This window comes from Pteropus medius, unplaced genomic scaffold, assembly GCF_902729225.1.
Source record: "Pteropus medius unplaced genomic scaffold, Ma_sr-lr_union100, whole genome shotgun sequence".
Classification (NCBI taxonomy): domain Eukaryota; kingdom Metazoa; phylum Chordata; class Mammalia; order Chiroptera; family Pteropodidae; genus Pteropus; species Pteropus medius.
This window is the reverse complement of record NW_024354886.1, coordinates 5844232-5862660: the sequence shown is the minus strand read 5'-3', so window position 1 is coordinate 5862660 and position 18429 is coordinate 5844232. Positions and strand designations below refer to the sequence as shown.

General features: G+C 50.2%; 1 protein-coding gene across 2 annotated transcripts; it reads right to left on the bottom strand.

Moving 5' to 3' along the window:
* Nucleotides 1–376: 376 nt before the first annotated feature.
* Nucleotides 377–18343, bottom strand: LEMD2 (LEM domain nuclear envelope protein 2). 2 transcript variants are annotated; one of them, XM_039856263.1, is made up of 9 exons: nucleotides 17602–18343; nucleotides 15666–15706; nucleotides 12410–12485; nucleotides 9211–9287; nucleotides 8213–8292; nucleotides 6437–6582; nucleotides 5315–5416; nucleotides 5135–5237; nucleotides 377–1960 (listed from the first exon to the last, which is right to left on the bottom strand). In XM_039856263.1, exons 1-9 carry the CDS (start codon nucleotides 18302–18304, stop codon nucleotides 1810–1812), a joined length of 1479 nt encoding a protein of 492 aa, XP_039712197.1. In that variant the 5' UTR covers nucleotides 18305–18343; the 3' UTR covers nucleotides 377–1809. The 2 variants fall into 2 exon arrangements, with proteins under 2 accessions (XP_039712197.1, XP_039712198.1); XM_039856264.1 differs by lacking the exon at nucleotides 15666–15706 and having other exon boundaries at nucleotides 17602–17622.
* Between the last annotated feature and the right edge of the window lie 86 nt (nucleotides 18344–18429).

Below are 18429 nucleotides of genomic sequence, written 5' to 3'. Positions count from 1 at the left end.
TCCAACCTCACATTACTTTTTTCCTGTCTCACGGGGTACCTGGGGCCTTGAGGGGAAATAGAACTGGGGCCTTGAGAAAAGTGGCTTTATTGACCCCCACTTCTTGCCACCCACTGGGACCAGGCGGGTCTCTTGTAAGTTCACCCTGAAGGGTTGTCACGCCGTGTTAGAAAACTGAGGCTCTGCAACGTTATGCAGGTTGCCCAAGGACCCCAACACTGAGGCTGAGCCCAAATGCAGGAAGGCGCAGGGACCCTGCTCAGCCTGTCCAGCCGCCTCTTCCGGGTGACCTCTCCCGGTGCCGGTGCTAATAACTCTGCACATTGCCATTCCTTATATATGGCTTTGGGGGAAAGAGCCACGGATGAGAAGCACATCCATTTTTAATAAATCGTTTATTTATCCAAGTTTCAACCCTGATAGTGAAGCCTGTTGCATTTCTTATTCTCCGGCTGGAGCCTGATTACGAGACCATTTCTTTGTCCTGGGGCAGGTGCTCAGATTCCAGCATCAGAGGAAATGAGAGAGTATTGCTCAAATAAGGGAGACGGGAAATTTATTAAGAAAACAAAAAAATACCAGTAAGACCAGAAAGGGGTGGCTAATGCCTTTTGGAGGCAGCTGTGGCATCTCCCGTTTGCCCCCTCTCCTGCCTGCTACAGACTATATGGGGATGAGACTCCGTTGGAGAGGCTCCTGCACTTAATAAGCATTCCCACAGGCCAGCTGAGGAGCTGGCAGAGCTGTGAAGGTCTGAGGCAGAGCAGGCACTCTCCAGAAGCCAGCAGGGGGCAGCAGTGCAGCCACCGCGCCTCATCTGCGCACAGAAACTCAGGTGCAGGAAGTTCTGGTTAAACAGCCAGGAGCAGAAAGCTGTGGTCGCTGTAAACGAGGTAATGTCCCACACTTGAAGTGCGAGACTCCCTAGGTCCTGGTATCGGCACTCTGGCACTCTCAGCAAGATGCAGTGCCCTGGCCGCAGGTCTGGTCTAAAACCACCTCTTCTGCAAAAAGCACCACTGAAGAGGTTCACCCCTGGGAGGCTGCCTCAATGAGGCTGTGGATGGAGATGGTGGCTGGTGGCAGCCTCAGCACTCCTCTCTGCTCTCAGGACCTGTGACTACTCCAGGTTCTTCCCAGGAGGCTACACCAGCAGCTTTGCATTTCCTGATATGAAGGCCTAAGTGCCAGAGCCAGGCATTTCTAGTTAATTCTCCTATAGTTCTAATTTCTAGCACCTTCTCCCTTCAGGATAAAAGGGGCCTCATCCAGATGAAGGACAGGCTTTCTCCCCTCACCTTTGAGCTCCCAGGTAACATCCCCTTGAAGGCACATGGACAAGCTGCTCCCCAACCCCTGCTGCCCCAGCCCTCCATACTGACCCACCTCCCACAGGCAGATGCTACCTCCCTGCTGAGCATTCCTTGCTGGCAGTGGAAGAGCTCCAGCCCAACCAACCTCACACTTGCTCTGCAGGATTTCACAGCTGCTGCTCTTTAATCTTTTCTATTCGTGAAAAACAAACTCTTCTTCCCCTTTCTGCCAGCAAAACAGGGCAGAGGGGGTTGGACCAATACAGAAGACAAGCTACCCACCTGGCTTCTCTGGCTTCTCTCCTCCGCCCTTCAAGAAAGCTCACTTTCCTACTGAGCTAATCTCTCAAGAGTCTTAGAGACCTTTGGAACCAGGGTTAGGAGGAGGTGAAAGTCAAGGCAAGTGTGAATTCAGCACCGGCAGGTCTGGTGGCCCTCTCGAACCCCTGAGGGGACTGGCTGGGACAGGGTGACTGGGAACAGGCCCCAACCGGGTTTATCGCTCAGAGTCAGAGAAGGAAGAGGGCTTAGTCCATCTCCACACCAGCATATCTTCTCCAGCCACGCGGTGGGACTCTGTCTGGATCCGGGATTCGTTAGAGGCCAGAAACTCCACGGCCCGGTCCCAGACCCGCTTCATGCGCCTCCTGCAAAGAGAGGAGCCAGGCTCAGTGGACACACTGTCAAGGGAGGCCAGCTGGTCTGTGGATGCCCTCTGTATGAAGCGGGACAAAGCTCCAAGATCCCACGTAGAATTATTTATGAGAGTAACAGCCACAACGTACTGACAGGACTCCTGCAGAGGGGAGACATTTCTTGGGCCCTGGAGGAATGATTCCTCAGTATTTTCTGCTATAAAAGCATTCAATTAAAGCAAGCTGAAAGGCGCCAGAAGTCGCCAGAGCAGCCCTGGTGTCCAAGTGGGAAGGGGCTGTGCTCACCGGGCCTGTTGCTGCAGCAGCCTGGTCAGGCGGCCCTCAACCAGTGCTGCCTGCATCTTAATGCCTCATGTGGGCTAATTAAAGAGTGTTTGCTGGGCTGTTGAGTCCAAATGCCACAGCACTTCAGGGGATGAGGATGAGCTAAGCTTCTAACTGGGCAGGCTAAGAAACTGGAGCCGCTCCTGGAACTAGAGCTACCAGGTAAGGCCCCTTACCAGCTCACTGGCCTTGGGCCTCAGGACAGTGGATGAGGCCTCCCTGCTCTGCTGGATCATCATGGCCCTACATCCCCTCAGAGAGCCTTTTATTTCCTCTTCCCCTCCAGAGTAGATGGGAAGACTCCAGGGCAGTCAGGGAGGGTTTCTTGGATGGCTACCCTTTGATGAGCCCCTGTGTTTTGTCAGCACTGCAGACCAGCACTCCATGAACCCACACCTCCATGAACCCACAGAGTGAACGTGTGTATGACTGGGAGCAGGAAGGCTCAACCTGGGGGAGGGCAAAGGGAGAAAAGCTCCTGAGGTGGCCTGAGTCAGGAGGCAGAGGGGGTATTGAGGCTTGCTTCTCTGGGGGCTGGGTCCTGCCACTAACCAAATCCCATAGCTGTTTCACAGCTCCTACTTGGCTAGACTGAAGCCGCACATGCCTGGAGACTGAGCCCCTCAGGCTAGGCCCTGAGGCAGAGGAAGTGGCGCTGTGTGGGGGCCATCCTTCTCAGGCTGCCTATAAATAGGTAATGAACAAGTGGCCAAGCAGCTGTTCTCCTCAGCTTCCTTTCCTTACTACACAAGCTCTTCACATCCCTCTGTCTCTCAGAAGCAGGCCTTTATCCACAGGGCGCATCTGAGTGTGCCGATGCAGGGCTGGCAGGAGCTCATGAGTCCTTATGAGTCCAGAGCTCGGCTGCACTGACGGGGCAGCTTGGAGATGAATCAAGAGTCTGAGAGTGGCAGGGCATGGGCCTCCTGAGGTCACTTAGACCCCGTGGGGTGGCTGCCTGCAGTCTCTGCTGATGCAAAGGAGCCAAGGAGCGGTGGTTCAGCCCTGTGACAAGCTGCAATGCCTTCTCATTTAAGTGAATGTGTTGCATATAGTTAAAGCCCAAGCAATAACAGCTGCCCTCTGATGAGTGATCAAGTGCTAGGCAACGACTTAGTGAGCTGTGAGGCCATCTCCCTGACACCCTTCTTCCCTTTTCCTTAAAACTTGTCACTACTTAATAGTATACATTTTCCTTATTTATCTTTTCCTGTATCTTCCTCTTTAGAAATAATGCTCCAGCAGGCGGGGAATTTGCTTCTTTCACTCCCCACTATCTCCGCATGACCCAGGATAGCGTGGCATATAGCAGGTAGGCAACAAACGCTTGTTGAGTGAATAAGTGAATGACAGTCTCTTTTCACCACGGCCCTCTGGCAAGGTGGTAATATTATCTGTTTTATGGATGAGGAAACTGGCTCAGAGAGGTCGTTAACGGTCCCATGATGACTCCTAGCAAGAATTAGGTGGGAGTCTGAATACAACAAGTGGCCTCTCAGTGGGGAAGCTGGAGGGCCAAGTGGCTGCCTTACACTGGGGATCAACAGCAGGCCCAATCACCACAACTCAGTCAGTCTGCTCTAAGCTTCCTGCCTGTACCTTCCCAGGGAGTGGGGTGGGCATGACAGTTATTAAGCATCTTCACATTTAAAAGGGTCCTTAAATATTCTTTCTACTCTTTTAATTTCTCTTGGGTTGCACAGAAAGGGGCGACCTGGACCATAGAGCCTGGCAGGGAGCACAGAAACGCCAACTGTGGGGCTCTGAGCAAGTCTCTTAACCTCCTGTGCCTCATTTCCTCATCTGTAAAATGGGGCCATGGTGAAGGTTAAGTGAGTCTGCATCTGTGGAGGGCTCAGACCAGTGCCCAGGTGATAGTGAACACTCGGCAAGTTTGACTGCTTGACCATCTGAGAGATGATGGCAAACGGCCACAGACTGCAGTGAAATCTGCTGTGAGGGGCCCGCAAGCACTGTGGTAGGCCCTGTGGACTGCCTCCTGGGACTTGGGTCCCCAACTCTACCCACCCCTGGTTCTTTCAGGGATCTATCCAGCATCTGCAGCCCATGTTGAAGGTGGCCCTGCAGTTGAACATGCTAGGCCTGCCATCCCTTCCCATGAAGCTGTGCACCCTGGACGCTGACTCTTGGCTGCTGTGAAACTTTGCTTTCAACTTACATGTATGCACATGTGTGCGTGTGTGTGTGTGAACTGGACCATGATATTTTAGGTAACGTGTGTTTCTGACTGTGGGTCATAATTAAAAATATTTGAAAATCAATTTCTTCTTTGCCAGTGACTGATTCAAGAAGGTGAGTAACCAATTCTAGCCAGCAGAGCCTCAAGAAGTGTGTCACTGGTGGCTTCTGAGGTTTTCTCTTGCCCACTTCCCCCTCCTGCTGGCTGTGACAAGGCAGATGCTGCTGGCCACCATCTTGTGACCAGCCAGCTAAGAACATCCAAGGAGGGTAGGACCATGAGAATCACAGAGAAATGGAGCCGGAGACCTGACTGTCCTTTGTCTGGAGCCTACATGACTCGACTTCCGCTCATAGAAACCCATCAGGCCCTTTCCTGCTTAAGCCACTGCGGGAGGGGAGTGGTTCTAATATTTGCTACCCAAAGCACCCCAATCAGTATCAATGCTGATGGTGCTGCCATGTCTACAGAGGAGTGGGACCTGCTTCTATACCTGTCCGCATTCTGCCACAAAGAGCCGAATGCTGGAGGAGGGGCAGGAGGTATGGACAGCGCCCCCACCTATGATCCTGGGGGGTTGCCTGATTCGAGGCTATGAGCCTCCTTCTGTGGCACTTGGTGGGGTCAGACTCAGGACTCACCGGCTCTGTGGAGGGATCAGGGTATCACGCACATGCAGGATGCCCACGTATGGGTAACGCTCCATGTCCTGCTCCCAGTCCACATAATGGTCCTGGACAACATCTGCAGGACAGAGGATACTGTTTAGGGCGAGGACCTTGTGACAGCGGTCAGCAGCCCTTTTCCCAGGGGCCACACACCTATGATCTTCTTCACCATCTCATACATGGCCTGCTCCTCCTCTTCCAACTTGCGCCACCGATACTTCAGGAGGATCAGTAGTCCCCACAAAAAGGCCAAGCCTGTGCAGGAACAAAGCATCATTAATTACTCACATCACTTCTGGCTGTTCAGCCACTCACTGGGTCTCACTATGGGCAAGTCGCTGTGCTGGAGGCTGTGGGTAAGCTGCCACTGTGTTCTAAATATCTACTATGCATCCGGCCCACGGCTAGCATGCAGGAAACAAAGAAATGCAAAGGGAGGACAGGCTATTAAGTGATCACCTTCCTCCTAGCCAGCTGTCACCACAGAGGCAACTCCAGCTGTCCAGAACTCGGCTTCTCCCAACCTCATTCTGGGGCTTTCATTTCCTCCCTTGTGAACGAGAACGCAGGGTCTCATATATATATACATGCTGGGCCCTTTGTATTCTGAGATGCTGCTGCCAATAACGATGTCTGTGCCTGATGGTGTGGGTGAGGGAACTGTGTGCACACCCAGATGCCTGTGATTTGTAAATCGACTATCTTGGCAGAGCCAGCAGGTTCTGTGACGTGGCCCTTTGCCTTAAGAGACACCCCGAGGTCTCTGCTCAAAGGCAGCTCTGCTGTTGGGAGACAAGGCCTATGCTCTGCTTTTCAGTTCAGCACTCTGGGTCCTTCCTGCTTTTATCAGGTATCCGTAGCTCTCCAGGAGATATTTACATCGTTCAGGGAGTAAAATTAAGCCACGCTCCTGCTGTATCTCCCCATCGAAGCGGTCTGCACTCTGGAGTCCTGGAAGTGGCAATGCCCACCTCCAGCCTGGGCTAGGCTTCCTCTTAGAAATGAGGACAGTCCCCGACGCTGAGTCAAGGACATTTTCTAGTCATCCTCATGCTCCTGCCACCAATCTCCATAGGTAAAGACGATTCAGAGCAGAGGCTGACTTGTTCATGTCCTCTGTTTTATGACAGAACTCAGGTTCACTAGATAGAAATGAACTCTCAAGAGCTGGGTTTCTGTAACGCATCACTCATGCCTAGGAGTGTTATGAGCTGGGCTTCCAGGAGGTGCTATGTGCAAGCAGTCCCGATGGTGAATAGAGGTAAGAGGACTTACACCAGAAGAAGATGAGCACATGGGTGACGGCTGTGAGCAGGGCACGGCTCAGCCGGCAGCTCACACCCATTCGGGGGCGGGCAGATTCCAAGCAGACCACCTTGTCCACGGTCGTCACTAATTCAGATGGGTCTTCCCCTTTCAACCTGAAACAGGACACAGGGTTGTAAACATGTCCAAAAGCACTGAGGAGCTGCGGTCTAAACTCCACTTTAAGCAGAAGGAGGAAAATGGGCTTCAAGGCTTCTACGTGCTTACAAAATAGACTTAGTATCCTGGTTATACTCTTTCCAGAATTTTCCCATGTTGGCTACTTAGAAAGAATAAAGCTTTAAAGAGGCAGCAGGCTTGAACCCCTACTGCTAAAGTGACATCCCCCTTGTTGGGTCTTTGACAGCCCCTCTCAGCGTGCAGAAGATTAAACTGTAAATTGGATTCCCACCTCCCAGCATAGAGAAATGAAAATGTTTACTGAATCGCTGGTTTTGCACTGCATGGTTAAGAAATGAAAGACAGAATCTGGAAGAGTGTGCTTTTCTTTTGTGACAAGGAGGCACATAGCTATTTGAGTATAGAGAACGTGGGGCGCTGCGAGGCTCAGCATAAAAACTGCTGGGCTCTCTGAGGCCAGGAACCAGCCACAGCACCTCCACCTTGGCCCCCAGCAATGAGGCGTCAGGACCCATGGGGATGCCGACATCAACTTCTTCCAGTTAGGGGACAAGCTCATGCTCTGGACTGCACACTGGAATGGCTGGTACCTGCAAGTGTCGCGATTTCTCACAATCCACTTTTAACACTGGTCGTCTGAGCTGGGCTCAGCCACCCTCCAGGCTGCTCTCCCCAGTGTGAAAAGGCAAGTGTCATCATTCTCGTGTGCTAGCAGCTGTGTAGTCTCCTCCGCCTTTTCTAACACAGGAAAATTGCTCAGCCACTCAGGGAAGCTTTATTATTTTTTTAAGCCAATGAATTTTAATTGTGCCATGCATCCAGTTATCAAGCTTTAGGCTGAGCTGCCCTAGGGGCTTTTGCTGGATGCACTGCTGATGGAATTAGTAATCTGGGTGGATTAGAGAGGAAGAGAACAAAACCCTAGAGCATGTTTTAATATCAGGAGCTGTAACCTGAACAGAGACCCTGACAAACCCTGAGAAATGGGAGCTGGGTGACAAGGTGAATGCTTTTCCAGTAGGGAAATTTTTGGTGTCTGGCCATCAGCTGGTTCTCCCCACTCCCACACCAAGGGCTGAGCAGCCAGATGGGGCTTTTCAGGAAGGCGAAAGGGCTTGCTATCTCTGCTAACAGTGCTCACCAGAGACAGAAATGAGGCGGAACTGCTCAGTCAGAATAAAATCCAGTATTTCCTTTCGCAATTTCCATACTGAGTGAAACCAACATACAGAATCATTTCATCTACAAATGAAAACTAGCACCCGAGGAAAGGGTGTGTAGAAAAATGCCTTCTCCAGAAAACCACGCAGAGCTGGTGCATTTTAAAAAGGCACAGACTGAGTTACTTGACGCAGGTTTAGCTGGAACAAGGCTAATATCCTAACATCTGGATTTTGTGTCTCATCTTGAAACTGCTCCTAACACTTCTCCCTTCCAAAGCCAGCTTTAAGCCCAGCCCACAACTACTCAGCTGGGAGATCCGCCCTCTAACTTCAGACCAGAGACACCTCTGTTGGAGTGAGGGAGTCAACTGATGGGTGAGCACAGTGGCCGCAGACACCCACGGCTGTGCTGCCAACCTCATGATGCCCCGCCCACACTGACCAGATGCCCACGTCCTTGTTACTGCTCAGTATCCAGGTCAGTGCGGCTTCAAACTTGGCAAAGGAGCTGCCGGTCACATTCTGTGGGAGGGGATGAGAAAAGATTAGTTCTGCGTCTGGACAAAGCAGCTAGAGCAATGTTATTCTGCTGCTGGATTAAGGAAGCCCTCTCCTGTGTCCTCCACACGCCCCAAAGCCCTGTACTGCTCAATGTACAACAAACTGGCAGGAAAGAAATCTGGGGCTGATGAGAGCCAAGAAAGAGGCTCTGACTGGAGGAGGTGATGCGGAAGCACACACAGGAAAACAGTGCGGGTCTGAGGCAGGCAAAAGAATAGTTTTCTTAAGGACTGAAGAATTAGGTAATTGAGGCAGCTCATCTTGAATAAAATTTTTAAAAAGTGTGGGAGTTGGGGGGGCCGGGCATCCAGTCGGTCTTAGCTGTGTGGCGTTGAGCAAGTCTTTGCCCCTCTCTAGGCCTCAGTTTCCTCATCTGTGAAATGAAAATTGGACTAAGGTTTCTGCCAGCTCTCAACACTCAAAATTCTATCATCCTAAGGCCATGCAGAAAATCCAGTGGACCCTAAACAATCCACACAGTACTCATAAGGAGAGAGAACAGACAAGTGAAATGTGTATCCTTTAATCTGCTGAGAAGGAAATAAAAGCAAACCAAAGGAGGAGCAAGTGACGGGACCATTTTAGAAGGGGCAGCCTGCAGCGGCCCAGCTGCTGGTCAGTAGTGAGCTGTCTGCACCCATGCAGCAGGCCTGCTCTGGCTCACAGCTCTCACCTTGGGCCCAGTCACCCCCACTGCTTCTTCTTAAGGTAGCCTAGCACTCAACTATTTTTGTTTAAAAACAAAAATAGGAGAAAGCAAAAAAGCCAAAAACCAAACACAAAATGAAATGAAAAGGGGGAAAAAAATGCAGGGTTTGAAAGATCAATACAAAAGCCCCAGGACCTCCCAGGGATGTGTGAACACTACAGCCTACTTACTGCTATATATTCCTGGGCTTCCATTACAGGAATGCATTTACTTTTTAGCTTCTCTGGATTTCCACATTCAAAATTACCTAGGAGGGAAAAAACACACATTCAAACACAAAGAAGGAAAAAAATTACTCTGAAACAGACTAAAAAAATGCAGCAAGAATCAAGCCATCAGCTCTGATAGGGAGCAAGTGGCCTGGCGCTCTGGCTTCTGTGGGGCATCTTTACTCTGCAGCAAGATCAAAAGCCACTTAGCTTGGATCGATTCCAGATCATTAAAACCTGACCTGCAAAGCTGTGCAGCGATTTGCATTAAATGACTAAAAAGCTGCCCAATACGAAGGTCTGTTTGCAATTGATCCCTAAAAGGATCAGACAGATAGCTTTAGAAAGTACCGGAATGACACTATAAATAAGCACAGTCTGGGAAAAAGAAAGGCAGGGAGGCCACAGGCACTGCAGGGATTCTGACGCATGGTACAGGCAGGTGACCTGGAACACCAGGCCCACTGTTTTGAGGAATTCTGGGAGGGATGTCCAAAATGCCCTATGGAGGAAGCGGGTGTCTGTGTGGAAAGCAGGGCCTCAGCAGTGCTCCAAATCTCCCTTCTGAGCACGCTGGTTGGCCAGTTCCCACCTAGGATGGAGCTGGGAGCCTCCTCCTAGTCCTGGCAGCCTTCTGGGTCCAGCCCAAAAGCCACCTCCTCTGAAAATTCCCCAACCTGTTGGGGCCTCTTGTTTAGCTAGATTGCTCTGAACTTGGGGGCCTGCCACAGCCCTTGGCTTTTGGTCGCCTGCTGTGGTTCACCCACGATGAGCTGCTTCACTGCTAGACCCCTTGAGACCAGAGACAGAGCACGTAAAGATCCTTAACCCTCACACATGGTCTGACTGCCCTTGACTTGGCACAGTCTGGGGTCATCAGATGGCCAGTCTCTGTGTGTCTGTGTGCTGGGCAGGGAGTGGCTGAAGGTAATATTAAAAATCTTAGGAATGAACTGAAGCCTGTTCCTCCTACCTCAAAGTTGATTTTGACCCTCTAGATCCTCTGAGACCAAGTTGGCTTCTCCCATCCTCCTGCCTCCACCCAGACCACCCTGACCTGGTTAGGCCTGGTGGACCACCACCATGGCCTTCTGACTGGTTTCCTTCTTTCCCCTTTCTCATCCACATGTTATAGGTCATCAAAGCTTTAAAATGGTTCTGCTTAAATGACACTAGTCCACTTAAGCTGCTGCCACATTTGCCTTCCTAGCACCTGGCTCTTGGCACACCACTCCCCTGTTGTGGTGCCCTGTTGCTCTGGCATCCATGGCCAACCACAGTGGAGCCCACTTGACCTTTCCAAACTCCATTCTGTTTATCCTTCCCCTATGAAGCCATCTGCTTCCATCCTTGACCCTGTAATTTCTGGCCTCTTCGGTCCCACCTTCTCCCCACACATATGTAACCAATCCTACCTAGGCTTCAGGGACTGGCACAGAAGCCACCTCCCCCATGACTACTCTAGCTAAAAGGCATCACGCCTCTCAGTTCTCATCCAATGGCATATCAAGGAGGTAGATGGCCTGTTTCTCCTACTAGCCCACAGGCAGCCTTTGGGCAGGACCCTGGGCTGAGCCATCTTGTATCCTACAAAGGCTAGCACACTGCCCTGCCCATAGCTGATCTCAAATAGGAGGTAGGAGGGAGTATGGCCTAGTTGAGAGCCCATACTCCCTGGCAGTCTGTCTCAGTTAGACACATACCCTCGGGGCTTGTCAGAGGACAGCAGGAACCAGGCTCCTTGATGGCATAAGCCAGGACCACGTATGGGGCAGGATAGAGAAGAAATCTCTATTAGGATCCACAGTTTAGGAGCAGAGCTTCTCAACTTTATCCCCTGGGGGGATCTTATTAAAATACTGACTTTGATTTAGTAAGTTTGGGAGGGGACCTGAGATTCTGCATTTCCAATAAGCTCCTAGGTGATACTGATGCTGCTGGTCCTTGGAGTCACAAAGGTTTAGAACACCCTTTTAGGCCATAATTTACATCCCAAGCACCCGGGCCCAAGAGAAATGTCCATGATGACCATGATCTGGGAGCCCCAACTCCTAGCATTCCGCCAAGAAGCTTGTGGATGCCTCCTTGACAGTTTCCAGTCTCCCACCAGTCAGGAGGGAGGAGGTAACAGAGCTGAGGCCCACAAGATCAGCCCTGAGGACTTAAGGTCCAGTACAAGTCCATCCAACTCTGACTTCCCAGCAACAATCTTAGACAAGAGTTGGCCGTAGGTAAGAGATGCCTCCTGAACATCCCATAAGACTGAACAGCTATATGTGGTTCTTGCGCCAAGTATATTTAACACGAGGCACAAGCTCTGGGCATTCACCTACGTCACCAGCAAGTGATTTTGAGAACCTCCTAGAGGCCAGGTGTGGGGGAGGACACAATAATGCAAGTGACAACTCTGGCCTCAAAGAATGTGTTTACCAAATAAAATAGTAGGGAAGCATTCTGGGTAAGTTTTCAGAGGGTCATTCCCAGGAGTGCTGAGAATGCCTCCCTCTAGAGTACAGCAATAGACTTTCATTTTGTTAAAAAAAAAAAAGAAAAGAAAGAAAGACCTAATATCACTCAGTAATAGGAAACTCGAGGCCATGAGAATATCAAGGACTTGGCCAAGGGTCCCAGCAGCGCCAGATGGGGGGGGGAAGGGAATCAGAATTGCAGATGTGATACCAGGGCCTTGGTGAGCTGAATGGGCCTGGATATGCTCAGCCTACCATACAGACCCCTGCCACCTGCACAGGACTCTCCACCTGGCTTGGCCAACTGTCTGGTGCAGGGAGGCCTTCCAGGTTTAAGGACCCTGACTCTGAGGCTCGGGGCCTGGCACTTTCCAGTGCAATGTGGACCCTCAAAATATTAAGTAGGGGGCATGTGGAGGAGGGAGCACATCTGTTGAAAGGCCTGTGCATGTGCCAGGACCGCTGGGAACCTTAAACGTGATATGAGAACCAAATTTGTTTTGCCCAAATGCAAGGCTTAAAAAAATGTGTGTGAGTGAAGAAGTGGGGAAGGGGAGACTTAGATTCTGAGTATGTCTTCTAGATGACAACAGAGCGTCTCAGCTGCCTGCTGGCCACCCTTGGCCTGGCTGGTCGCGGCAGCAGCCCACAACCCATTCACAAGGATCTTGGGCCTCTCAAGACCTACTCACCAGCTTGGATGGCCAGGAAGTTGTACAGTTCATGCAGCAGCTCCAGCAAGGCTGCCTTCTGCTTGGCCTGACAGAACTGAAAGGGCACAGGACAGGTGGTTAGCAAGGATGGTGGGTGAGAGGGGAGTATATCTGCCTGGCTTTACCTCGTTAGCCACACTATCAAGTACCTTAAGTTGTTATCACTTAGAAGAAAAAAAAAAGAAAGAAATTCTGCAAAATGGTGGGCCCAAAGATAGGATCGATAAATATGGGGTTCACTGACTGAAAAGGAACTCCATAAAAGCAGAGGCAGAGCTGTAAGCAGACACAGGAACAAAGCGCCTGCCTTCCTAGAGGCTCCCCAGCCTCTGCCCCATGGTTCCTGCTGGAATAAAGGCCACTAAATGGGGCTGAGGAGCAGAGGTGATGTGGTTGTGGAGAAATGCAGTAGTCCCGCTTCCTCAGAGGGAAAAGAAAACACTGCACTACTGCACCTGGTCTCCACCTCAGGCCATTTCCACCCATTTTTGGAAAGTCAAGTGTCCACAATCTGCCTGTGGATTTGTCTGCTTTGTGGATTGTCTGCTGCAAATGCTTAATTTTAGACTAGATTTTAGATATCCCTAAAAATGTAAAATTTCTAGAAATCTTGAAATTGTAGGGGAGAAGAGTCATCTGGATGAGAAAATAGGAATAGAAATATATGCATATCTAGTCCCTTAGAACCTGTAACAGAATTGACACCATATTGCTAGACTTACTGGATTTGGAACATTAAAAAAAGGTTCTTCTTCCTTTAGAGTGGACAAAGTGCCAGGTGCTGGTCTGAGTGGTTTACACGTGAGTACATAGTCCTTACTGTACTCCAATTTCTTAGGTGGGGAGCCCAAAGTTTAGAGACCTTAGGTAAGTCATAAGGATCCCACAGCTTCTAAGTGGTGGAGTTAGGTCAGTCAACTTTAAGTCCACACCCCACACATCCGGCCTCCTCTGAGGTGTCACTGGGCGAAGCCCTGGACCAGAAACCAAGAGCCTGGCCTCTGGGCCTGGCTCTGCAACTACATAGGGAACCAAAGTCACCTTTTTCCTCAGGGCTCATCTGCTGCCTGCACTTGAAATGTGAAGGACTTGGTTTCTAATACTCTCAGAGGTCAAAATTTGTCCCTCATCTTGCCTAAAGATCTGAAAACCTTTACAAGGTACCAAATGGTGTAACCAAGATTAATACACATGACCATAAATGTTCAGAAACAACTCACGTGTCTACTAGTAGAGTTAGGTACCCAAACTACTTTTAAAAAATGTTTAATGGTATGGGAAATGTTGATAATAAGTAACTGAATGTAACTGAATACATATGGAGATACCAATTCTATAAATACAGAGACAAGGCAATGCTCCCAAAACGTTAATGATGATTATCTCTAGGGGGCAGAATCATGGGTGATTTTTGTCACATTTTTCATATTTTCTACACTAATTACTGTCACGATCAGAAAAAAAGCAGTAACAATTAACATTGTTCAAAACTCAACATTTAGGCAAAGCAGGGCCAATTCCACCTAACGACAATAGGACAGAAGGTACCAGACAAGATAGCCTGATTACAACAACACTCCTACTCCCAGCTTGCCCCTACATTTTCAGCAGCACAAAGGCAGAAAGAAAAACACAATCTCAGAGTCAGCTGAGAAGGGAAAGAAACTCAAATGCCCAGCTGGGTTCTGGGTGAGCTGGAGCCACACAAAGAATGAAACTTTCAGCAAGGGCCTTGGCAAAGCCCAGAAGTGCCTCCCAACCTGCCTGTTCCTTGGTCCGTCCCCCATGAGGCTAAGGGTACCCCATGAAATCTCAGCTCAATGGAGCCTACAATGATGGCCCAGACCCTGCTTTTCCATGCTCTGATGCTACAAGTAGCCAGTCTGCTCATTAAGCACGTCTTTAGCAAGGCCCTGGATTGTGTCAGTCTGGGCTCACTTGAGTGGGGCATAAGCACATCCAGCTCAGAGGAGGACCAGGTAACAAGTCTGTTATTCAGTCATGGGTATGACACATTTAGAGATGTGAAGGACCAAGAAACAGAAACCAGGGAGCCCTTTTCAAATTAAAAGACAAAACTATCATCACTGGAAAAAGTCTTACAGAAAGTTATTCTTTTTATGTTTTTGTTTTCAGTTTTTGAAATTCTAGTTCCTCCACTGGCTGCCGCCTATGTCTCTGGGCCACTTCCTCTAATCATCAGTTGCAGTTTTAATGATGGAAGGCAGATGAAACTTTCTACAAATCTGCTTTTACAAAAGTATTGGAAAGCAAAGATATTTGGGGGATGAATGCAATAAATGAATGTAATAAAACATCCCCAAATATGAAACAGCAGAAGCCAAAGATAAATAAAACTGGGTACCTGCACCATGACACCTCTTCATTAATGGGAGTCAGAGAGTCAACGCAGGGGCATGGAGATGACCAGGTGTCATTTCTTTCCCAGCCCCTCCGGCTGCCAGAGATATGAACTGAGGGCCCAGCAGGCCTGGCATTGCACATCTGATAATAATTAGACTACTAAGTCATGCCCTCTGGCAGCACAGGCTCCTCCTGATAGGATTTATGACCTGATAATTTATTGCCTTGTATCTTCCCCAGACTACCACCTATACCAGCATCCTAGCTCCTCACTAATGCTCCTTTTATGACTCCTAAGTGGATAGGGCTGCTCACCTTCCCCAAATATTATTTGTAGGAAACATTAAAGCTTCATAAAACTGGTTGATAGTCTAAGAGGGCAATTCTACTTCAGATACCTTTAACGACCTCCCCCACCCCATGATGTTTCAAATCAGAACAGAATTTTCAGAGCCACAGATGTACTATTGGAGAGGAGAATGTGGATTGAGAACATGGCCTCCTCTCACTTAAAAACTGCCTGCCCTTCCTCTCAAAGCCAGGGAGCTTGAGAGGTCCTTCAACCACAACTTACTGCATCCCCCTAGGTCAACTTAGGCAGAAGATCAAAGTCCCCAACTCTGCGATTGATGAGAGAGCTTCCTTAACAAGCCTAGGGTTGGATCTGGGGAGTTCAATTCTCTGTTTCAAGTACTCCTTCACTGCCACAATTGAGTCTGACACAAACATCACAGAACACAATGTGATTCTGGTACATTACATGAAGCACTCCTGAAAATGATCCTATTATGATCTTTTTCTGGGGAAGTTTACCTCCTGATGGAGGCTAACATCCTCGGGAGGAATAAAAGCTAGAGAAACTCAAACTCACCTCATCTGTTTTTCTCTCACAGTCCACTGGCAATAATTTCACTGAGACCAAGAAAAGAAACACAGGAAATTAAAAGTGTGGGTTGAGGAAAGAGTACAAAAAGGGACCACTCTCAAAATTCAGGGGAAGTGAAACATTACTAACACAAGGGTGGGGATTAGAAAGGTGTCATCTAAATGAGGCCCTGTTAAAATACAGACAGTAAAATGTAAGGGCTTCTCAGCCCTGGATTAGGAGTTAGGACAGCTGGGTCCTAATCCCAGCTGAAAATGATTAGCCATGGGATCTGGGCAATTCAACCACTCTGAACCTATTTCTCATCTGTAAAACAAGATCAATGAAGCCTTTTCTCCTTAACTCAGGCAGTTAGCTTCAAACAAGGCCACATGCATGACAATTTTATAAATTATAAACAATTTAACAGGGATTATATTAAACAGGGATTAATATCATCATGGGAGGTAAATCCCATTATATCTCCAAGAGCTACTGTCTTTGAGAATCTCAGCAGTTTGACAGTATACTGTTTGACATTACCAGCGTAGTTACAGTACCAGTACAGTACCATGACACCCCCAGGTCTGTTTAATTTCTCTAGCGGGTGGTTAAACTGCTCGGAAGTCAAGAAATTGAGTGTGTGCACGAGTTTGGGATCCCTGTGCCCACGGACTTGTTCACACACCCAAACATCCATCTGCTGCAACAGCTAAGACATAATTTAGCTTTCCCCTGCATTTTGGCTGTTCTTGCTAGGTGTTGAAAGATATGGCCTTGGCTCAAGTCTAGGAACAGTATTAATCACATCCATGCTTTACAAAGAATATTAAAGTTGGGGAATTACCATGTCACTTTATACTTAAATTTATAAAGACATGATCTCTACGTTGTTTCCTGTTAGATGAGAGCTCAGGATTATCTGAGAGGCGAATTCGCCTTTTACGAAACACAAATCCTCAACTATTCAGGAAACATGAGTATCCTGCAGACCTCTTATTGGCATGGCTGGGAGTGTCCTTGAATCACAGGACCCTCTTAACACACTCCATGAGGGTGCTGCAAGCAATGATAAATGTCTTCTTTTATATCATATCACTTTAAATCCTTTAACGGCTTCCTCCATACATATCTCATAAGCAGGGCTAGTAAAATCTCCCATTGACAAATGAGGGCACTGTGGTCCAAAGAAGTGGAGCACATGGCCTTTTTGGTACTGCAAAGCTAGGACCTCAGCCAGATCTCATCTGTGTGCAGTGAAACCTGGAGTGCCTTCAAATGGGCACTGTGTTATTGAGCAAGAAATCAAAAGGGAAGAAAGAAATAAAAGGGAATGGGAGTGGATTTGTCTGTTAGAGCAGGGGGTTCCCAAACCCTGGACCACAGGCTAGCACTGGTCCCATGGCCTATCAGGAACCAGGCCACACAGCAGGAAGTGAGTGGCAGGAGAGCCAGAGAAGCTTCATTTATATTTCCAGCGGCTCCCCAGTGCTAGCATCACCTAGCATCACCGCCTCAGTTCCACCTCAGATCATCAGGCATGATTCTCATAGGAGCACCTGTCCCTGGTGCCAAAAAGGTTGGGGACACTGTGTTAGAGGAGGGTGTGACTTTTTCTAGAGAGGGAAAACCAGAGTTTAGGGTAAAAGTAACAACAAATGAAGACTGCTTCCAGCACATTGTTGAGGGGGAGATTAGTAGGGAAGGCTAGGGCAGAAAATAAGAATAGGAGAAAGTGAAGACAGAAATTATTGAAGATGCAGTAATCCTGGCCCACTTTCCCACAGCTGGAGGAAGGAAAGTCAAGGTCTGCAGATAAGAAGACCGCAAGAGGCACCTGACCAAAGTACAGGAATGTGCAGCCGGGCACTAAGAGGAACAGGTGGTCGTTCTGGTGGACACGCGCGCCCAGGGCCCTCCCCTGCGCCGGCCCGGGACGTACTGTTGTCCTCCGCCTCCTGTGGCGCTGAGGGCTTGCCCATCTTCACCCAGAGGATGCCCAGGAAGACGAACAGCAGCCCCAGGCTGGCCCAGAGCAGAAGCCGAGACAGGCAGCGCTCCAGCCGCCGCCCCACCTCGGGCCGGGCCCGCGCTGAGCCCGCTGCGCCAGCTCGCGTCACCCGCAGGCCCGGGCGCGGGTCGGGGCCGAGAGCGGTGGACGGCCGCGCCGAGGACGCGGCCCACCAGCGACGGGCCCCGAGACCCGGCGCGGCTCTGTTAAGTGGCCGAGCGTCCTCGTCTTCCTCGGAGCTGCCCCGGACCGAGGCACGGCGCCTGAGCGGCGCAGGGCGGACGGGGTAGGCGAGGCCGCGGCTCCCAGACCAGGAAGCCGCGGATGCCCCAAGATCGCCGTAAGCCCCTGGGGTCGCGTAGGCCGAGCTCGAGGCCGGCGGGGAGAGCCAGGGCTCTGCCCGCACAGAAGCTGCGGCGGGCCGGGAGCGCAGCGGGGCCTCCTCGCGCAGCCGGGCCTCCTCTCGCAACCGCTCCTCGCCCCGCGGCCGGGCCTCCTCTCGCAGTCGGACTTCGCCCCGCAGGCGGCGCAGCTTGTTACGGTAGACGTCCCGGGTGGTATCAGTGATAGGTCCTGGTTGGAAGCCCAGGGCCTGCAGCTCCCGCCGCAGCTCCAGGTCCGACAGGCCGGCCATGGCCAGGACACCGCCCCCTGCTCACCCCCGGCATGCACCGTACCCGGAACTGCTCTCGCCAGCAGCCGGGCGAAGCGGGCGGGGCCCTACCCCATGATTGGGAGGTCATCCGTGGTCGCCATGTT